We start from the raw sequence: 21,356 nt of genomic DNA on the forward strand, positions 1-21,356 counted from the left end.
GGCCACACTGAAGCTTCCTGGGGACCAGCCTGTCACTCCAGGGGGCATCTGGGGCACTCGACTGGGAAGAGGTGCCCTGGCTGAATGGATGCCATCACCTGTGGCAGCCTGGATGAATACCCTCCTCTTCAACCGTATTTATTTATTTATGGCTTTTATTTATACCAGCACCTTCCACCCTCACCAGGAGGCTTGGAGGGGCTGCCAAAGCCATTAAGAGACAATTGCAATGATAAATAAGCAAGGGGAATTAAAGCGCCGGCATCAGTGTGTGATGGCAGCCAGGCTGGGGGATGGGGGGATTGGCTGGATTTAACCCCAGACAGATGGGTGGATGCATTGATAGACAGATGGAAGGACAGACAGATATTGCCAATGCTTTTGAGCCTGGACTACACGTGGCCAGGCCCTTCTGGACCTCCTCGGGGTTTTGCAGCCATCCCTGGGGCAGGGCTGAGTGTCCTGGAGCAGTCCCTGCCATCGTCCCCTCACTGTTACCAGTCCCAGCTACTCGGTGGCTGCCAGCAACCTTCAACAGCTGTGTTTTAATAGAAAGGAGAAGAGAGAAGAGAAGAGAAGAGAAGAGAAGAGAAGAGAAGAGAAGAGAAGAGAAGAGAAGAGAAGAGAAGAGAAGAGAAGAGAAGAGAAGAGAAGAGAAACGAGAGAAGAAAGCTCTGCTCTAGAGCAGCTTCCCGGGGAGACATTCATGGAGGAAGGTGATGCCAAAGCTGGGAAGAGGGGCTGAGGGTTGGCATCTCCCTGGGAGAGCCTGCCAGCCAGTCTCGGCCAGCTCTGTGTAGTCCTGATGGGGCTGCTCTGGGATGGGGCTGGAACTGCCCGACAAAGCCCTAGCTTTAGCCCGGGGTCCCGGAGCCTCAATTTCCATTTCCCAAAGACCCTCTCCCCTGCCTGGGGCTCCTGTGAGTCACGGCCGCCTCTGGTCGCGCCCTAGCCCGGCAGGGAAAGAGCTGTGTCAGGCGGACATGAAGAGAATTAAACCCGGCTCATCTATCACACCTGATTTATGGCTCCATCAGCCTGGGAAGGTGGGAGAAATTTTTCCCTTTCTCATTCCCCACCGCACACTTTCCCGGGGCTGCTGAGCGGAGCTGGAGATCCTTGCCAGGCTGCCGTTTGCAGCCGTGACAGCATGACTCACTGACCCGAGCCCAGGGCCATCAGTGCCCAGCACCCCAGAGCCTGAGCAGGGGGCTCCAGTGCTCGGCTCCAGCCTCTGCACAGGCTGACGGCTCCGAACTAAACCCTCGGAGCAGTTGCCATTTTTCTTTCCCATCTTTCCCTTGCCGGTGGGATGAGCCTGTGCCGCGGCTCAGCAGCAACGGGACACAGACGGGGAGGGGATGCATAGGACAACGAATACTCATGGGAATCCATGATGCCAAGGGCAGCCCCAGAGGATGGAAGAAGGGTCCCCAGGCAGCTGAAAATGTCTTTTTAATGACCTGGACATGGCGTTTCGAGTCCTTCGAATGAAACCAAAACGTGACGGCGAAACGGCGACGATGCGTTTGGCGTCCACGATGCCAGCCCCGCCTGTAGGGAGAACTCGACACAGCATGTACCAGCCCTTGTCAGGGCTCCTCTGACTCCCCAAAGAGCGCACCGGGACCCGCCGAGCATCTTGGAGCATCCCGCTGCCGGCTGTGCAGGACCACGGCAGGCCGGAGCCCGGCCGGGAGCCGCTGGCTGGCCCGTGGGGACACCCGGGCAAAGGGCAGGCAGAGGGGTGCGGACACCCCCCTGTCCCCCCATCACACCTCCGACTCCAGGCTGGAGACCCGCCGCCAGGACCCGCCGGCGCAGGGACTCGCCACCCCGCGGGCCACCAGTGGGTCCCTCCTCTCAGCCCCCACCGCCCGCAGCAAGGCCAGCTCCCCGCGTCTCCCACAGTCTCTACAGGCGCTGTCCCAGCGCCCGGATCCCCGGTCACAGGGGTGCAACCCGGGGTGCTCCCGGGACGGGGCGGACCCCCGCGAGAGGCGTCTCGCGTAGAGGGGCAGGTTGGCGTAGGAGTTCACGCAGGCGTGGGGATCGCACGCCGGCACGGTGAAGGTGGCACGGGGGTTTTGCCGGCAAGCCTCCCGGTAGGACGGCAGCCTGGTCACGGGCGAGCGCGGTGGCAGCCGGCCAGCGGCCTGCGGGCAGCGGGAGCCGCAGCCGTAGCCGGCCTCGGCTTCGGGGAAGAGGTCGGGCACGTCGGCGCGGGCGGCCGGGCGGGGGGCCCCGCAGCGCCGCAGTCCCGCGGGACGCCGCTTCTCGCCGCGCTCCCCGGGCGCCCTGGCCGAGCTCGCCCACCGGCTCAGCTTCTCCCGCTCCATCACCGCCGCCTCCGGCCGCGCCGGCTCGCCCCTGGCTCTGCAAGTCCTGGTGACTTTCGGGAAGGCTCCGCGAGAGCAGGATGGAGGCAGGAAGGCGCTGCCCACTTCCCGCTTCTTCTCCGCTGCCGAGAGTAGCCGGGGCAGAGTCCCTGAGCCCCCGTGTGCCCCGTCCCTCTGGACCAAGGGGTTGTTTTGCAGCCGGTCCCCCCGTCCCGACGGCCGCTTGTGCTCCCTGTAGATGTCCGGTGGTGGGAGGTCCCTGGGGGATGTGGGGGGCGGGAGGGGAGCCCCGACATGGTTCCCAACCAGCATCTGCTCCCCATAATCCCCTCCTGGGGAAGTCTTCACCAGGAGGTGGGGGAAACCTGTGAGAGCTTCATCCCCTACACAGCCACCCCGAAACTTCAGAGGGTGTAGCAGGTGGAGGTGCTCGTTTTCCCCTCTCCAATTCTCCTCCCCGTGCAGACGGGAGTCCACGGGGATGGGCTGGGGCAGCGGCAGCCCCAGGGGAGCACCCTTGGGCGCGTAGGCTCTCCCCAGCCTCTCGGCAGGGTGCGGGCCAGAGGGGGGCCCCCGGTGTGCGCCGGTGCTGTTCTGGACCACGAGCTGGGGTGTCCTCAGGGAGAAGGTGGTCTGGAGGCGCTCGCTGTGGTTGCTCCAGTCCTCAATGGTGCGGGTGGCCTGCTCCAGTGAGCCGCCCACGCTGGCCGTTGTCACCATCTCTTTGGCCGCCTGCAGCATTTTCAGCACATTGGCCTGGGCTGAGCTGGCAGTGACATCGGGTGTGGGCACCCGCCCGGGGCTCGACAGAGTCTGTACCCCATTGAAGCAGCTGTAGATGCCCTGTGGGGAGAAATGGGGACCCCCCCCATTGTCAGCAAGGTCAGTGGGGTCCTGTGCTCCTGAGCCCACCCTGCTGAGCTGAATTCATGCTGCTGAGTCTGAGGTAGCTTCAGAGCATTGACGCCCCCTCCCCCCCCCCCCCCCCCCCCCAGATCCCCAGAACTTGTCAACATGGGTAACACTATCCTTTATCACCCCTTTCTCCAGGGTTGCTGATGAGGATACGGGGTCATTCCCAGGACTGAGCCCTTTCCTCAAACTTGGCTTTTCTCACCAAGATTTCATATCAACAAGAACATCTTTAGTCCTTCCCATGCAGGTCAAAGGACAGTGCCCACCAAGCCCCATCCATCTCTGTAACACCGTGTGAAGACATTTGTTCCCCTCGAAAGCCCCTGTCAGCATCCCTCACCCTGCTGATGGCCAGGAGGAAGTCAAGCTTGTGGGACTTGGGGACGGAATGACGCAGCTTCCAGTAGACGAGGTGCTCCCAAGCGAAGACCAGCAGGCTCAGCCCCATGGCCACCAGCAGCATGTAGAAAACCCCAGCCATGTTGTCAATGTCCAGCTTGCTGCTCATCACCTCATTCTTCTCATTCTGGCAGATCCCTGACAGCCAAACCGTCTCCAGCTTCTGGGTCTCACCTGGGACATGCATAACAGTGCGGGGGTTGAAAATCCACCCCTGGGAATCATTTTCCCAAGCACATCTCTGCCCCTTTCCACCCTACTGTGGGTGGAGGAGGATAAAGAGACTCCTGAGCCTCTGGAGCTGGAATCACTTAATGTTGCCACTGCCATTGGCCTGAGTATCTCACCAGTCACTTATCCTTCTCCAGAGTCCTCTCCTGACTCTGTTCCCCCCCCATGTGCCAGCCAGCCATGCTTACTGTCCTCTTCCCAGGCTTCTCCTCAGGACCCTCAAATGTTGGGCACAGCCATCTCCAGGATTTTACAATCCCAGAGGGAATGAAACACACAACATCTGGAGGATTTCATATCCACTGAAAGGAGCTGGTGAAGTCCCTCAGTGTCATCCTGCCATGAGGATGTCAGCTGTGAAGGCTGCACAGGGTTTGAGGACCAAAGCCCTGTTCCCTGGGTTAATCTGCAGGGCAGGGGTGGGGCAGGATGGGGACAGGGCTAAGGAGGAGCTCACACAAACACCCACCATCTCCCAGGAACTGGAGCAGAGCCAGGTCAATGGCCCGCTTCCAGCGCGAGTCCTTCTGCAGGGCAATGCCGTAGCCCGTGGTGGCAAACACCTTCCCGCTGCCGATGGTCACCAGCTTGCAGCCCTCGTCCTTGCCTGCCATGTAGTTGAGCACCGCTGCGTCGTAGATGAAGGCATCCAGCTTCCTGCCCCACCAACAGGAGGAAGGGTGAGGGGGGTCTGAAAGCCCGTTAGTGGGGGAGGCTGTGCCCATTTGGGGAGCTCTATCCCTTTCAGAAAGCTGTAGCCCATCTGGAGGGGTTTCTATGTTCTCTTGGGGTCCCTGACCCATCCTGGAGTTCTGTAACCACACTTGGAGGGGAAGTACCCAATCTTGGGGGAGCTGTACCACTTGGGGGAGCCATGCCCCATCTGGGGTGAGCTGCATCCCTTTTGAGGGAAGCTGTATGAAGCTGTACCCCATCTGCAGCAGGTTGTGCCATGTTTGGGGGTCCTGTACTTCATCCAGGGAAGATGCACAGAGCCATACCCTATCTGGGAGAGCTGTACCCAGCCTGGGGGGCTCACATCCAACTTCTGGGAGGTTGTACCCCAATTGAGAAATCTCTTCTCCATCTGGGAAGTACTGTGCCCTATTCCAGGGAGCCTTAGTTATTTGGGGATGCTGTATGTCATTTGGAGGAGCTCTGAGAGCCATACCCCATCTCAGGGAGCCATACCCCATTTTGAGGCTGGTGAGGGCGTCCTCCACAGAGCGCTGGTTGTACTTCACCATGTGGGTGTGCATGTCGGGGTAGTTGCTGCGGATGTTCCTCTCAGTGCTGCCGTTGGGGACAGTGCCAAAGCGGAAGGGTGGATACTGCTCCTGTGGCCTCTGGAACTGCAATGGGGAGCCCCAGGGGGTGATATCACATGGTGCCCATGTCTTTCCATGTCCCCAGCATGTCTCCTCCCCGCAGCCAGCCCTCTACTCATGCACTCCTGCCCAGCCAACTGGCAGTGATGTGTAGCTCCACACACATCACTGCCAGTAACTTCAAAAAAGGATTTTTTTAGGGATTTTTTAGGGTTCCCACCCCAATGATCACCTTCCTGTCACTCAGCCCTGACACAGTGTCAATATACTGCTCCTGGATCATGAAGGCAGCCAGGTTGGCCGTGTAGCTGGCGAGGAAGATGACAGCGAAGAAGGCCCAGATGAGCACCATGATCTTGCTGGTGGTGCCCTTGGGGTTCTCGATGGGGACTGAGTTGTTGAAGACCAGAGCCCACAGCAACCACACGGACTTTCCAATGGTGAAGGAAGGACCTCCCGGCCCTGCAGAGACAGGGAACAGAGATTTGTCAGCCCAGCCAGGGATGTGTGTCCCCCCTCCCAGCTCCCACCTTTCCCAACTCACTCTTGCCGCTGGTGAGGTTCTGGTTGTAGCCAACGGGGCTGAAATACTCGAACACAAAGACGGTGATGGCCACCACAGTGAGGCACATGACAAACATCATGACCCACACGGCTGGGCTATAAGGCTCTGCAAAGCAAGTAGAACTTTGTGAGCCTCCAAGGACATTCCCTGATCCTCTGAGGACTGCAAGGAGCCCTCTTGGATGGATGGGGCTCATCCTGAATGTTGCCCCTCCTTGGAGAAGAATTAGAGGTTGGCAGCACCATGGCCAAGCAACTCTACAGGGAATCAGGAGGGAAGGGGGTTGCTACAGAGCTAAGGGATGCAGCCATGCTTCCCTGCCTAGACCAAATCAGGCTCTCACTAACAGGGAGATCTTTACAAAATGCTACCCATCTCCAGGGTCACTGCAGAAGGGTTTCCCATGGGATCACAGGTTGTCCCCCATGATGGTTCTGGCCACAGGACTGTGCTTGCATCAAGCACAGAACCAGCCCCCCAGCCCTTCTCAGCCCTGGGGAGAACCCCCCGTGAGTGGTGACGGGCAATGAGCCCCTGCCTGCCCAAGATGATCTGGGATGGAGCAGCAGGAGCACTGCGGATGCATCCGAGCCATCAACGTGCAGCCACCGAGGTCCGTTTATCAGCGTGTCTTTCGCTGTCAGGGAGGAGAGGCCTCCCCTGATGGGGATGTGGCTCACTAGTGCAAAGGCAGGAGACACAGGGACATGGGGACCGCAGACTCCGACCCTGCCAAACCAGGGCGGGATGCTCCGTCTGTCCCTGGGACTGGTGAAGGTGACCCTGCTTCTGTGAGAGTCTGGGCTTCGTGGTGTGGGGGGGACAGGATGAGGAGGATGTGCCCAGGCTGATTGTCCCAGCTTCCATGGCATCCCTCGCACCATCCTGCACCCTCCCCACACAAGAGCCCAGTGCCAGCTGAGCTGGGACATTGCTGCTGTGCCCTTGCTGAATGCAGAGAGCCCTGCCCAAGCTGAATTTCCTGATGACATTGGCCCATCCTCCCCTTCCTAGGCTGCAGCTTTGCTGGTGTAAAACTCATTAAATAAAACTTTTAGCACTGGCGGTTTCCTACACTTGGCTTAACCACTGGCTCTGGTGACGGTAGCAGAGATGGGTCCCCAAAGCAGAGCTCCAAGCTGGCAAATCCTCCCAAGTCCCCATCCTCCCTCCTCCACACAAAAAAAGGAAGAGGAGAAAACCACTGAGCCCAGCCTTAGTCTCCAGCCTCCATCTCCATAATAAAAGGATTATTCAGGCAGGGAAGAAAGGAGCCCCAAAGCCGACAGCACAATCTCCTTCCCGTATGACTTAGGCTTTTTTTCCTTGAAAGTTGTTAAAACGGAACAATATTTCCAGTTTGCATTTGAAGGAAGCATGGGATGAACCTGGAGAAAGACGGGGGACACAGGGCTCACCCAGGAAAGCGGAGGGGGACACGGTGCCGTTGCTCCGGGCCACCATGACGCTGATGCCTGTCTCCACAAAGGGCACAGAGAAGTCCACAATCTCGGACCGCTCCTCATTGATGGTGAGGGAGCCAATGGCCATGTCTGCACGCTTGTAGTACACCTGGAAAAGGGGCAGGTGAGCTTGGGATGGGCAGAGGGACAAGCAGAGGGACCCAGACCACTTTCCCCAGGCATTTCCTTATCTCCAGCATTTCCAGCCTTAATTTCTGCCTTTTTAAAAAAAAAAAAAAAATATTATCTTCCTAAGGATCAGGGGCACAGACACAACCTGCTGTGGGGTTGTAAGTGTTCATCTGATGACTCCTCCAGGGAGGAGCTCATGCCAAGCTGTCCGCTGCCCACAGTCCCACCACAAATTCCATCTTCACCAGGAAAGGCCCAGGTCAGGGGTGAGTGGTACCCTCCAGGGAGTGTCGAAGCAGGGTCTGAGCCATGCCCATCCCTACCTCACCAATCATGCCATTCCAGACCCCACGGACGATCTTGCCATGTTTGCCATTGGTCACCAGGTAGAGGTCATAGGAGAACTTCACTGCCTTGGCCAGCTTCTTCAGGATGTCGATGCAGAAACCTTTGCAGCACAGCTTGGTGTAGGGATCCACAAGGCCATCACCACTGGAAACACACCAGGAAAGATGGGTTGGACCAAACAGAGATGCTCTGAGCACCCTGGACACCATGTGCCAAGGGAGTGGTGGCCAGACTTGCCGAGCTCCATGTCCCTGCTCACCTCTGGGAGGAGTTGGTCTGCTTGCGGCAGGGCACGGTGTTGCGCACGCAGACCCCCGTGCTGGGGTCCGTGTTCTCCACGATGACGAAGGGTCTCTCCTCCAGGGTGGCCACTGTCAGGTGGCGGTTGTCGACCACGGGCTGCATGAAGGAGCCGTAGCGGGGCCACACCGGGTACTTCATGTGGATGATGCCTTTCTCCCACTTGCCCACCTATCCCCAAGGGAGAGCACATGGTCAACCCAGCGAGGGGCTCTGGGGGTCACACATGATCCCATATCCATCCTCCCATCTTTGGGGCTTATTCCTTGTGAGCCCCATCTCAGCATCCCTTTCCCTTTCCTTTGGGACCAGCCATGGTACTTTTGGGTTTTGCATGGTACAACCCACCCCAAGGTGGGACCCCAGCCTGTGCATGGCCCCAGGATCACCCTGCTCAGCCACGACACAGTGTGCCCATTTTAGAGGGCCTGGGGGTCTTACCATCTCCCAGAGCCGGTGCTGGTTGAGCGTGATCACCACCATGGTGGGCTTGACCAGGTAGCCACCTTCATTGAAGGAGAAGTCCCTGTGCTCCCATGTCACATTGAGAAGGTGCCTGGTGAGACATAGAGCCTATAAGCCCTTGGCTGTGCAGCCTTGCACTGTACAGCCCTCCTCCTCCTCCTCCACCTTCACTCAGGCTGCCACATGTCCCATGGAGACATGTGGGGCTGAGAGCTGGGGACCAGCTTTAACCCCCATGCAAGGGGCAGAGGGGAGCTGGAGAAAGCTCTTCTAGCAAGGAGGCAGCAAGGATGATGGCCCACTATGAGGCTGAGGATGCACAGAATGCCAAAGCAGCCCTGAGGTGCCACAGAACTGTGATAGTCTCCCTGAGACCCCCCAGGGTCCTAAGTCACCAAGAAACATGGGAAAAGACAAGGGAGATGCTGGGAGATCTCTGGGGAGATGCTCCAGGAGAATCGCAGCCAAGAGGCATGGACTACCAGCTGTAGCACTCAGTGAGCATCATCCTTGCTGCTCACCAGCTCCATCCCCCTCCTCCCCTGCCCTTTCCCTCACCTTTTCCCCACTCCTCCCATTTCACACCCAGCCCAGGGGGTCCCCAGTCCTCACCGGTAGAAGCTTGAGTTGGTGGCAGTAGCCCTGGTGGGGGTCCAGCAGTCCCGCCCCACCTCTGGGAGGTAGCCATGGGCACGGAAGAAGCTGGCTGCCCCCATGGCAATGATGGCCACGCCATCCCGCACCTTCTGCCGCAGGCTCAGCTTCCAGCTCTCCGTCACCACGCTGATGAGGCCGACCGGGAAGGAGGAAGGTGGCACCTCCATGTTGCCCACTGTCATGCTGGGCACAATCCAGATGTATCCTGGCCCCACAAGCCCAGCTTGTTCTGCCATGGAGAAGAGATACTCGGCCTCCTCTCGGGAGCAGTAAACAATGAGGACCTGGGCATCAATCTGGCGCAAGAGCCGCTGCGTCCTGGAGCTGCTCTGCTCCTGGCTCATCTCAAAGGTGAGCACCTCTTGCAGCTCCCAACCAAAGTAGCTGGCATCCGTGAAGGAGCGGATGACGTCCAGGAAGATGTTGTAGCCTGGGTAGAGGCTGGTGATGACAGCAAAGGAGCCCCAGTCATATTCCTCCAGCACCTTGAAGATCACTTGGATTTGCTGCTCGATGGAGACACCCAACTGCAGGAAAGCTGATCCAGGCTCCTGAGGGAGGAGAGGGATCAGGGGTTGCTCTGGCATAATGATCCAGGTCTCATGCACCCATGCAAGCCTCCTTGAATTTGCCATCATGAAAAGTTCAAGATTGCCATGAACCAGTGTGGTCCATGGGCTGGAGACACCCAAAATCAGACTAATGCTCCTCCAAAGAACTTCACCCCATGCAAAGGGTCAACTCCTGCAGCCTCACATCCATTTCTTAGCATATTGACCAAAAATTTCTCCATCCTCCAAAGGAGATCACCAGTTTCTCCTTAAACCAGGGGAAGGAGGTGGGCAAGAGTTCTGCCAGGAGCATAAATCCCATCCCTGCTCCATCTCACTACCTGCAGCCAGAGCCTGTGTGGCTCCTTCCCTCCCTCTCCACCTCCCTGGCCATCTGGCCTCTCATTAGCAAACCTTAATTGGTCTGATTCTGTCTTAAATGATTCAGCAAATGGCAGTTGCCAAAGGTCACGTGCAGGCAGCAGGTTTTGCCGCCCAGACCCTCCCTACCTCTAGAGAAGTAGTCTGGGGTGAGCCCCAGAGAATGCCAGACATGAAGGAGGAGGCAGATCCCTCCACTGACCCTGAAATACACAACCCTTGGAGAAAGCTGCAGAAAATCACCCGGACAGCAAAGCCATGGATATTTTTCCATTGCTCCAGGCTCCTTCTGAGCCCCCTACACCCACTTGAGTCCCCTGCACCAACCAGAGCCCACCACACCCGTTGCCACCCACCCACAATGCACTCGAGGTGCTCCATGAGCACCAGTGAGTACAGACAGGGCTGTGGGGGTGCAATCCAGGGGGATTGGACGCCAAACCACTATGCAAGAAAAGCACAAAATCTGTTCCCTGGAGAAGGGCAGGATCTCCAGACACAGGAAAGAGCAAGCACTGAAACCCCTCCAGCACCCAGGCCGGGCAGGCTGAGGAGTTAGCCCAAATCTCCATGCCCAGGACCCTCCAGCCTGGCTCCAGCTCTCCCTGCCACCAGCAGTTCCCAGCAGGCAGGTGACAGTAACTGACAGTGTCTGATGCCAGTGAGGAGCAAAGACAGAAATCCTGTGTCAGCCACAGTACACCTGAGATCACCACCACAGCTGAGCAAGGCTTCTTCATGCTGCCCACGCAGCCATTCCAGGGTGGATCCAGCCCCAGCAGGGCAGGAGGAAGATAAGGTTGTGATAACCCTGCCGCTGCCTCAGTAGCCACAGTGCCACCAACCCAGCATCCCGTGGTGGGCACAGGAAGCAGCACACCAGGGAAGGTCCTTCCACTGGGTGGAGTTGAGGTCCTCTCCCACATCCCATTAACGGGGTCCATCCTTGAAGTGCCCACTATGTCCCACCACCCCAGTCGGCCACACTTGCACAGCCACGGATCCACCATTCCTGCTCCTGATCCCAAAGGCTGCAGTCCAGCAATTCCTTTGCCCTCCAGCATTCCACATCCCTTACCTACACCACTCTAACAGTTCCTCATTTCTCTCATCCCTCCTGGAAATAGTAAGTAGGTACCTCACCTTTGGGGTCAGGACCACTGCAGACCCGCCACTGATGCTGATGATGGGGACCTGGGTCTGGGAGGAGATGAAGTCAAGGATCTGGGCCACGGCCTCTGTGCCCACGTTGTCTTCAAAGACGATGCCGTGGATCTTGTGGCCAGCAAGGATGTCACAGATCTGGGTGAGGAGGGTGCTGGGGTTGGTGTTGTTGACGACAACAGTGATGGGGTGGATCTCCAGGGGCATGTCCAGGAAGCTCTGGGGGCTCAGGCGGGAGCGGATGTGCAGGGGGTAGGATGTGCCCCCAAACACCACGGCCACGTTGACCACCGGCTCCTCAGGGCCCGGCAGCAGGATGTCCGTGAAGGCAGCCGAGCAGCCCAGCACCATCGACAGTAGCAGAGCGTGTGCCGGCGCTCTGCCCATGTCCACCAGCGTATCCCTGCCAGCACAGGACACAGCCCCTCGCATCCAGTTGCACACCAGGACCCCCAGCCCCACTCGCTCCTGTCCTCCCTGCTGCCCTGAGGCATCACCATTGAGGGTTGACCCCAGGGAATGAGGGGACCCTCCATCCTTTGGACACTGGATGTGGTGAAGAAATGACCACAGGGTTGTACTCACCACCCACTGTACACCTCAGTGCTGTGTCTCTTGTCTCCAGTCTTATCAACCACTAACCCTTCACAGCCAGTCCCTGCCTCCCACCACCACCTCATCTCACCATCACCATCTCCCTCCCACTGCCCTCCTACCCCATCCAAAAGCCACCACTGCTACACTGGTCCATATCAGCCCTTCAGCCAGGAACAGAGACAGCTGCAAGAGATGCCAGGAGGAGCTGGGATCTCTTTGGTGCCTCCTCTGCAGCAGACAGCCACCTTCAACATTCAAAGGCTTTGCCCTTGAGGGATGGTTCAGCTCTGCATCCTGCTTGCTGAGATTTTGCAAATCAAAGTCACTGAAGTAGCTGGTCCCCTGCCTGTCCCACTGCCTGTTTCCTGCCATTCACCCTACTTTAGCCCCTTCTCTGCCACAAAATCCCAACCAATGCACCTATCTGGCTCCATATCTCCAAGTTTTCCTTCCAAGTTTTCCTTCCAAGTTTTCCACAGCATCCTTCAGCTTTCCTTCTTCTTCTCTTTACCCCCTGTGTGTGTCCCCTGCTGGCAGTGCCCACCCTGATGGGACACCCTTCACACTGTGTCTGTGCTGGCTACACCCCAAATTCAGGCTCTCAGGGGCTCTTTGGGCACATCCTCCCTGCCAGGTCCGCAGTTCCCCACTGCCAGTGGGTGCTCACGCTGCAGCAGTTGAGGTGACAGTGTCCCTGAAGTGGGACACATCCCTGCCCACAGTAATGCACCCCTGTGCTGGAGTTCACCTCTCAGAGACCACCAGCAAAACCAACCTGTGGCCAGGGGTATCCAAGCCCCTCTGAGCCCCATTTCTGCCAGAGCAGTCACCCTCGTGCCAAGTGGGGCAGCAGGGAAGGGGACAAGCCCTCCACAGTGGCACCAGCCACGCACCAGTGTTGCTTCATGCAGCAAGGTGCCAGCTGGTGCTAAGAAACGTCACTTGCAATTAAAAGCTGCTGTTGCTGAATGTGTCTCCAGCAGAGCCAGATGCTCCTCTCACTGAGTCCCAGCTGGTTTTGGGGTCTGGGCTGCCCTGGTGACCTGCACCCCAACACTCCTCCGTGCCGCAGTGACAGACACCCCTTCAGCACACTGCGAAAACATTGCTAGCATGTTGGACTGAAAATGCAGGATATAAACCAAACAGCTGCTGGGCTGGGCACTCTGCAAGAGCTGCTCGGTGCAGATTTGAGCACAGGGGCTGTTCCCTCTAGGGAACACAAACCACACATTTCCCTCCTGTACCCCATGGCTACCAGGAAGTCTTGGGCACCTGTCCAGGCACTGATGCTCACCGGACAGCATCTCTCTCAACCAGCTGAGTCTCATCAGGGAATCATCCACCCCCAGCACCCACCACCACCCAGGGAGTTCACTCTACCTGACTGCATCTCCCACCCCACTCCACATCACAGCTGGTGGAGCTGCAGGAGTCACAACGCCACACCAATGGCCGCAGCCAGGGCCCCTTGGCCAGAGAGGGCAGCAGGTGAGTCATGCCATGCTGGCAGCGTCCCATGCTCTGGCACGGCCAGCTCAGTGGCAGGGCAGCCTGCACTGCCTGCTCCTCACCGCGAATTCCCAAGTATTTTTAGTCCTGTGATAAATAATTCATTGGGAATCCAGCATCAGCTACCCGAGCAGAGAGGAAGGGGAGCAACACGCCACCCAAAACAAACAGAACCGCCCTGCCAGCAGCACTGCCCGTCTGAGCCCTCCTCAAGGACATTTAAATATACTCTGGGCCTTTGTGGTGATTGATTTGGTTTGTTTGTGCCAGCCCTGGCACCTCACCTACTCCAGGACCTTATCCTCCTCTTCCTCAACTCAGCTCTTGCCTAAGCTCGGGTGCCTCTTCCAGTACCGAGTAATCCAGGCACAGACCAGTGGTCGTCCCTTGTGATGCCAAGCTCTGCCACCCCCTGCTCTTGGCTGTGACTGGGGACAGGGTTGAGCAATCTGGTTTCCCATGGACCAAGCTACAGGTGGAAACTATCCCTATCCCTCACAGCTGAAATGCAATGGCAGCAGCGCAGGGGAGGTGGGCATGGGCTCATCTCATCATTCAGCCAGTGCTGAGACAACCAGGGCAATGAATTTCCATCTTTCCCAGGAACCTGGTGCCTCCATGCAGAGTCAGGCTGGCTCACCACCTCCTTTGGCAGACATGGAAGAGGATGGAGGGGTTTAAGGCCAGAGAGCCTATGGCTGGCAAGGGCTCCATGTGCAGGTTGGAGATGTGGCTGCTCCAAAATGGCAGAATTTGGGAGGCAAAGGACAGCCAACTCCTCCAGCCTAGCTAACTCCATGCATTTCCAGCCAATTGTTTCTCCGACTAAGCTACAGGGGTACAGGAGAATTCTGGGGCTTTTTAGGGGGGGTGAAAGTGCTGGAGGAGTGCTGGAAAGTGGTGGAGGCTGAGGAGAAACTGAGACCATTCCGGAGCTACTGACAGAGCTGGGGCTGCTCTTGGGCTCAGCACAATGCAGCAAAGCCCCTGCCAACTTCAAAGAAAATCCACAGTTTCCAACCCCTTGTAGGAAACAGTGCAGAATTGGTCCCTTGGGAAAAGGGACTTTCCCAAAAGGGAGGTTTTCCAGCTGGGTGAAGGGCCAGTGGCCAGTCAGGGTCAGGAGGAAGGTGGCCATGGCCAGGAGCCTGGGCAAGGCAATGCCATCTCCTGGCAGCCTCCCCAAGGACCAGAGGACACCACAAAGCTGCTTGATGTCTTTGGCACTTGTTTTTTGTTGCTTTGGGGTAGTTTTGAGCAGGTTAACCACCTTCCTAGGCACAACTTACCCTGGTGCACCCAACTCACAGAAACCTTGTGCTAAAGGCACCAATAGAACCCTTACCTCTCACCAGACCCTGAAATGCCATTTTAATGCAACAGGGAAAGTTTGCTCCTCATTTTTAATCTCCTTTTTTTGCCCTCACTCCTTTCCCTGCTCCAAGAGTCAGAGAGCTCATGCAGATATTTTGACCTCGGGAATGGGAAAAACAAAATTGCAAAATGCAAAATATTGTTCAGGAAAGAGAAACCTTATGTCTCCCCAAAAAAGCCTCCGAGCCTGAAAGCAGAGGGAAAACACAGCCTGCGCCAGGGGATGGGGAACTGCTGCTGATGGACGGAAAGGACAGAGCAAAGCCAAACCTGGCGGGAGCCATGTGGGGAGGAGAGAGGGCACCAGGACGTGCCAGGGCTTGTCATTGCCCAGATAGGGACATCCCTGTGGAGCAAGCAGACCTCGATGAAGCCCCTCAGAAGAGGAGAAAGCAGCAAAACCTCCTCAAAGACAACTCATCACCATCCCTATCCCCATGCAGGGGGGATGACTCGGGACAGAGAAACACTGGCAGCTCTCGGCAAGCACCGTCTCCTTTCAACCTCCATCCGTCGCCACCCGGCATCACCCTCCTCTTCCTCATCACCCTCCCCTTCCTCGCCCGCACTCTGACAGCAACAGTTGCGGGCCGGGGGCTGCGGGCCGGGGCGACTGTCAGGGCCCTACACACGCACGCACCGAAACGCAGCTTAAAAAGGTCGAATATGGATTAACCAAAAATAAACGCCAAGTGTCCTGCCTGCCGCTGGGTTACGCAAGGTGGCGGCGGGGGACACAGGGCTGGTGGCACCCATGGAGGTCTCCTCAATTTTTCCTGCCATCTACTCCCCCCAGAACGCCCCAGAACAGCGTCCAGGATTAAGGCTCATTTCTGTCCCGTGCCCGGGATGGGGAACAGGAGCTCTGGGGATGCGGGGGGATGCTGAGGCAGGGGAAGACGCACAGGGAAAACCCCCACCCCAGAAAAAACACCCTCCTCATCCCTAAAAGTTGCTGGCGGCGGTGGCGGGGCGGCAGCGGAGCCCGTCGGGCCCCGGATGCCCCCAGCCCGCCCGGTACTTACGGGACCGCCGCTGCTCGGTGCCTACATGCCCCGCGGCTCCGGCGGGGCTCGTCCCACCGGGGGCTCGGCTCTTCCAAAGCTTCTCCTCCTGCGGGGCAGCCCCCCGGGGCAGGGTCGGCCCCCGCCGCGGCTGGCGGGGAGCTCCGGCGGCCGCCGTCGGTCCCGGCTCGTCCTTGGCGGCGGCGGCGGCGGCGGCTCTGCAGCGGCGGCTGGAGGCAGGGACGGGAGCGGAGGAAGGAGGGAGCGGGAGCGGAGCGGGTGTGCACGGGGGGGGGCCCGGTGGCAGCAGGTGTCTCGGCGACCTCCGAGCCCCGGCAGCCATCTCCCCCCGCCCCGGGACCGGCGGGGCTGCCCGGGCGGGACGGTCGGGAGGAGCGCGGGGGAGGGATGCGGGGATGGAGGCTGGGGGGAGCCCGGGGGCGGTGGAAGGACAGGACGTGTGTCCTCCCGCCTCGCCGCAACTTCGGGGCTGGCCGCCAGCCCCGGTGGAAGGGGGGGAACGGGGGATAGGCAGCCCTCCCTCCAGAAAGCGGCCCGCCTCTCCTGGCACCGGGGCCGGCCCCGATGCCGGAGAGAAAAGGGGGCAAGACCTCCTCTTTTCCTTCGCCCCTCTCCTCCATCTCCAGGAGGGAAAGCCCATGGTAAAATGGCACAGACTCCCTCTCTGGGCAGTGCCCGTCCCTAGCCCCGGTGAGGGCTGGAGGAATGCTGTTGGACTTATTCCCTCCCGCCAATATCTTCCATCCCTTTGCTGACTGAACTGGTGGAGAGTGGCCAGCTGCCCACCAGGGTGCCCTCCAGCAGGTGCAGGACAGCCCCAGGGTCCCCATCGGTCACAGGGAGGGGGGTGACACTGAGCAAAGCCCCCGCAGGCAGCAGCATCCTCCAGCTGTCGCCAGTATTAAAGCATCAGCTGATCCCGCAGCACTGGTTTAGAGCAAGCCAGACTGGGGGACTGGATGGGGTGGGGGAGTAGAAAAGGGGAGAGATACAGTAAAGGAAGGGGGGAGACAGGCAGGGGCCCTGCTGGGGCTCCCTTGTCCCTGGGTAGTGCCCACTCTGCCCCAAAATGAGCCAGTGGCTGCAGGCAGATGGACTACGGCTCTGGCAGGACCTGGCAGGAGTTACAGCTCAGACCCCACTGTGGAAGGCAGATTGTCCCAAATGTCCCCATGTCCTGGCTCAGAGCCACCAAAACCCTGAGCATCACCCCAAAAGCACTTGCCCTCTCCAATGGAGCCAGGCGCCAGCAGTGCCCATGCCCAGGGATAGATGCCTGGCTCAGGGACAGGGCCACCTAAATGGGTTGAATGTTGGGCGTCTACCACCCAGGCTGGCACTGCAGCCACCTGCAGTAGCATCCTTGCGGCTGCTGGGCTTGGAGAGGCCGTTTCCAGAGAGGTTTCTACTTGCCTAAAAACCTTCATTCCATGCTTAGCCATGGGCTGCCTGATGCAGGGCCTCCACACACCATCCCTGGTCCCCGAGACAGCCTGGCCACCTTCTGCCCAGGGGCAAAATGCATCTAGGGCTACATTTTAATCCCTGTAAAGCAGCACCCGCTCTCGGCAGGAGAGTTCAGCCAAATCTCTCAGGTTGCTGCAGTGTGAGGGCTAAGAGCAATGGGGGATGCAGGATCTATCCTGTCCTGGGTACCTGCTGGCCATGTCCTGCTCCCCCAGCCTCAGGCTAATTCTGGCAGCACTGTCCACTCTCTTGTCCAGAGGGAGGTTTAAGGGTTGGCAACAGGTCCTCAACACCTCAAATTCTTCTCCCAGGTCAACAAAAGGGTCGATCTTGGGCTTAAGGTTGAAGGAGGCAGTGGCTGCATTTAACCCTTTCTGCTGCCTTCATGATCTGCTGTGACAGAGCCTGTAGGACAGCATTCCAGGGATCTGGTCCTTTGGAGCTGGCATAGAAGCACTGAGCTATTTCTATGCCTTTATTACTCCTCCAGCAGCTCAGGGTCTTCATTTATCTCTCCCAGGACTGGCTGCTCCATGGACTGGATCCCTCAGAGGGTCTTGGCTGACAAATATTTCCCAGCAGAGCTTCCAGGTGGGCTGAGGGGAGCACAGCAACCCCACACCTGGGACAATACCCAGCTCCACCATCACACCCATGACTCCCCAGCATCAGCATCCCCATCCCATGGGACATTTAATCCCCATCACAGCCCAATCCCCACATGTGAGACAGTGGACCACAACTGGGCACAGCTGGAAGGTGTCTGGAAGTGGGGACAAGCAGTGGAGAGCAAGGACTGGTGGTGACACTCTCATGCCAGGCCCCCCAGCCACATCTCCTCTTTATTGGGTCCAGTGGCTCACAGTGAGCAACTGCTCTGAGAGCCCAACTGCAGGTTTGCAGTTTTCCTGGCAAAGCCCTTCAATGTCTTAAAAAAGAAAACCCCAACATTTTTCTTTGGGAAAAGGCAGTGAGTTCCCAAATCCAACCTGCTACTGGGTCTGGGTCACCAGACATGATGCAGCTTGTGGGGGCTGTTCTGCATCATCAAAATAATTTATTCGTGCATTTAAACACCTAAAGTCCTTTCTGTATTAAAAAAACCAAAAGAAACACACAAAAAAAACCAACAAAAAAAAAAAAAAAAAACAAAAAAAAAAAAAAAAAACCCCACCAAAACCAAAAAGCAAACCAAACAAGCCAAAAACAAACAAGCAAACAAAAAGTGCCCTGACAGCTACAAAGGTCTAGGTTGAAACAGAAGCACCACTGGCACCCCAGGATGGAGCCCACAACCCCAGGAAATGCAGCTGGACTTTTCCTCTTACTTCCCCAGTCCCTTAGTGCCACTCTCCCAGGGGATGCTCAGCTTTCTGGGCTGGATGGGGACAACATAGGCACCAAGTGCCTTTCCCCACCTTCATCCTCCTCCTTCCCACTGCTGTGCTAGTGGCCCAGTGTGCGACCCTCGGCATCCCAGCTGGTCCCTAAACCACGGCACAGTCCCAGCTAAAGGGAGCTCAGCCAGCTTCTCCATTGCCTCGTTACCTTTCCCTGGCATCTCCTCTTGCAGGAGGCTCTGTAAGCAGGTTGATAAATGCAAGGCATGGTGCTCTGACAGCTCCTGGTGTGCAGCCACCTCCTGCAGGGAAGAGCTCGCTGGCAGCCAGGCCGGGGGAGCAAGGAGAATGTGCAAGGCTCGTGTTGGGACTCTGATGTTTGTCCAGGTATGCACTGGCCCATCTAGGCCAACATCAGTCAGAGAAGTGCCCTGGGCTCCATGCAGACTCCTCAGAGCCCACTGCAGCCCCACTGGCATCTCACACCCTAAACTCAGGTAAAGCCCCACATCCTGCCCCAGCCCCCTCCATTCTGGTTCCCCCAGAACTCCACCCTTGCAGAGCTCCTGGGAACCCCCACCTCCAGTATAAACCTGCACCCCAGACCCTACTCAAAGCACCCACCCCCAGCCAGGAGAGCAGCACACCAAGGCTTTGGTATCTCCAGCTCTGCGAGGCAAACCCCAGCATCAGCCTCTTGTTCCTGGGAGAAAGTCAATGTAAGGTTTCTAATCCATGTACATCCTAGACCAGTACTTGGGGAAGGAGAGAACCTGCATCTGTGCACTGCCAGCACAAAGCCAGAGCTGCCTCTGGAAATATAGGGCGGCATCTGAGTGACACAGCACTCTTGGGCTGTCCTCACAAGCATCTGCACCCCACTAATGGCATCTGACATCAGATGCCCACAGGTCCCTCTGCCAGAGCTGAGTCTTGCAGGTGACACTTGTGACACATGGGATTTAGCCATGGACCTACACCCATTCCCAGCCCTGCACTCATCCCAGTCCTGCATGCATCTCAGACCTTCCTGTTGGCTGCCAAATTCTCCTTCCCAAGAAGTCTGGTCAAAAATTAAGAAGGTCTGAGCCCAGGTGCTCCTATCCCTGTCCCTGTGCTGTTTGGTCTCACTTCAGATGTAAAGATAGGTGTAGATCATCTTCCTCCATGCTGTGCCACCTTGAGCTGACAGGGCCACCCCTCCTTCCCCACCTCCCCTGTCTGCTCCATCCCCCAGAGAATTCAGGGCTTCAGTGCTTAAATAATCACAGAGTCGCCCAGTATCTTGGATCCCAGCATCCATAAAAGCAATCAAGGCAGAGAGTGCAGCAAGGAGAAAGGTGGGACAGAAGTCACGGGGATGGTGCTGTGCATGGTGCATGCCTGGCATGGATCCGGTGCCGCTCCAGTCTGGCACAGCTCCGCTGCCACCATGTCCTACCCTCACAGTAATCAAGGGAGCAAAAATAAACAGGGATGGTTTTATCTCTGCAGGGTTAATTCCTCCCCCTGGGGTGGCATGTGCCTGCAGGGCTGCCCCAGACGTTGGGGATGAGGCAGACAAAGCTGATGGAAATGGAAATTTCCCAGGAAGGAAGGAGATCACTTCTTTCTGGGGCGTAACCAGCCATCACCCGCCAACAACTTTATTTGCCGCTGTTGTATCCCTAAATTACTCCTGGAAACAGCTGCTTGGAGTTTGCGTCTCCTACACCTCTGCTCCTCTCTTGACCTTGAGAAATGGGCTTATGCCGTCCCAATTTCCAAAGTCATTCATCCTGAGCAGAGGGAAAACATCTGGACTTGCAGCACCACTACCTAACCCTGCACAATCCTTCAACCATGAGCAGGACTTTGGCAAGGCTGGATATGTAAGACTGGGCATGGAAACCATGAGTCTGTGGTGGGTCTGGAGTCAAGGACGTGCTTGGGGTCCCCTGGGAGAAGAAATGATGTTGTCCCTTGAGTGAAGTGGCTTCCTGGGCACAGTGGGGCTGGTATCCCACTCCAATGACCCCAGAGCCTGGTATGCCAACGTGTTCTCCATCCCTGCCCAGGGCTAGGGATGGATCTGGAGGGGAAGAGCACGTGAGGGATGTGCCCAGGAGAGCAAGAAGTGAGGGTGGGTTAGGGCAGGGGCCGGAGCTGTGCTCAGCCGAGGCGCTGAAGTCAGCACTCTCTGGAGCCATCTGCTCCCGGCGAGGCCCCGGCACAGACGGACTCGCCCGGGCTCCCAGCAGCAGGTGCTGCAATTTGGTGATTCATGCAGCGAGGGGCCGGCGCATGGCCGGCCGCCGCCTCTGTGCCATGCCAGCTCCGGGGATGGGGCTGGAAAATTGTGTATTAGCCACGCTAAGGAAAAGCCTTTTCAAGCATTTTTCTGGTCACATGAGCTGGCTTTTGAGCTCACAGCAACACAGCTCCTCAACGCCAGGCCAGAGATCCAACTCCAGCTGGTTTTTCCCTTATTCCAGAGCGCAGGAAACCTCCTGCTTTGTGGGCTCTAAATACTCACTGGAAGAGGCCAATTTCAGCTGGCAGTCAACTGGCAAAGCTAGTGAGAGATCTGCACTTGTCTTCCAGGAGTGGTTGGAAAATGAAGCATCAACAGGAGATTCTGGGATGTGTCAGACCTGCTACTCCAAGGCAGGAGCCCACAGGCAGCCCACAAGCCTGAAGAGCTTGCCTGGACATCTTCAGACAGGGAAACTGAGGCACGGCAGTGCAAAGCTACAAGAGGTAGTTGCAAAGACCCAAATGGAACCATGCCATCACCCCACAGTGTGACAAGCTTGGCCCCGCA

General features: G+C 57.7%; 1 protein-coding gene across 1 annotated transcript; it reads right to left on the reverse strand.

The window, feature by feature from the left end:
* Positions 1-598: 598 nt before the first annotated feature.
* Positions 599-16,554, reverse strand: GRIN2C (glutamate ionotropic receptor NMDA type subunit 2C). Its single transcript, XM_038157529.1, has 13 exons — positions 15,747-16,554; positions 11,218-11,641; positions 9,098-9,693; positions 8,462-8,576; positions 7,980-8,191; positions 7,696-7,864; positions 7,196-7,349; positions 5,757-5,882; positions 5,445-5,674; positions 5,076-5,236; positions 4,354-4,541; positions 3,595-3,827; positions 599-3,182 (listed from the first exon to the last, which is right to left on the reverse strand). Exons 1-13 carry the CDS (start codon positions 16,364-16,366, stop codon positions 1,773-1,775), a joined length of 4,638 nt encoding a protein of 1,545 aa, XP_038013457.1. The 5' UTR covers positions 16,367-16,554; the 3' UTR covers positions 599-1,772.
* Positions 16,555-21,356: the final 4,802 nt, after the last annotated feature.

This window comes from Motacilla alba, chromosome 18 (assembly GCF_015832195.1).
Source record: "Motacilla alba alba isolate MOTALB_02 chromosome 18, Motacilla_alba_V1.0_pri, whole genome shotgun sequence".
NCBI lineage: Eukaryota > Metazoa > Chordata > Aves > Passeriformes > Motacillidae > Motacilla > Motacilla alba.

Excerpts from the sequence above, each read along its gene's own strand:
- GRIN2C (XM_038157529.1), bottom strand. The coding sequence starts at position 16,366 with ATGGAGGAGAGGGGCGAAGGAAAAGAGGAGGTCTTGCCCCCTTTTCTC. Across the intron at positions 8,192-8,461 it reads AGCACCGGCTCTGGGAGATG|GTGGGCAAGTGGGAGAAAGG; the intron begins GTAAGACCCCCA and ends CCTTGGGGATAG. Across the intron at positions 4,542-5,075 it reads CTCACCAGCCTCAAAATGGG|GAAGCTGGATGCCTTCATCT; the intron begins GTATGGCTCCCT and ends TTGGTGGGGCAG.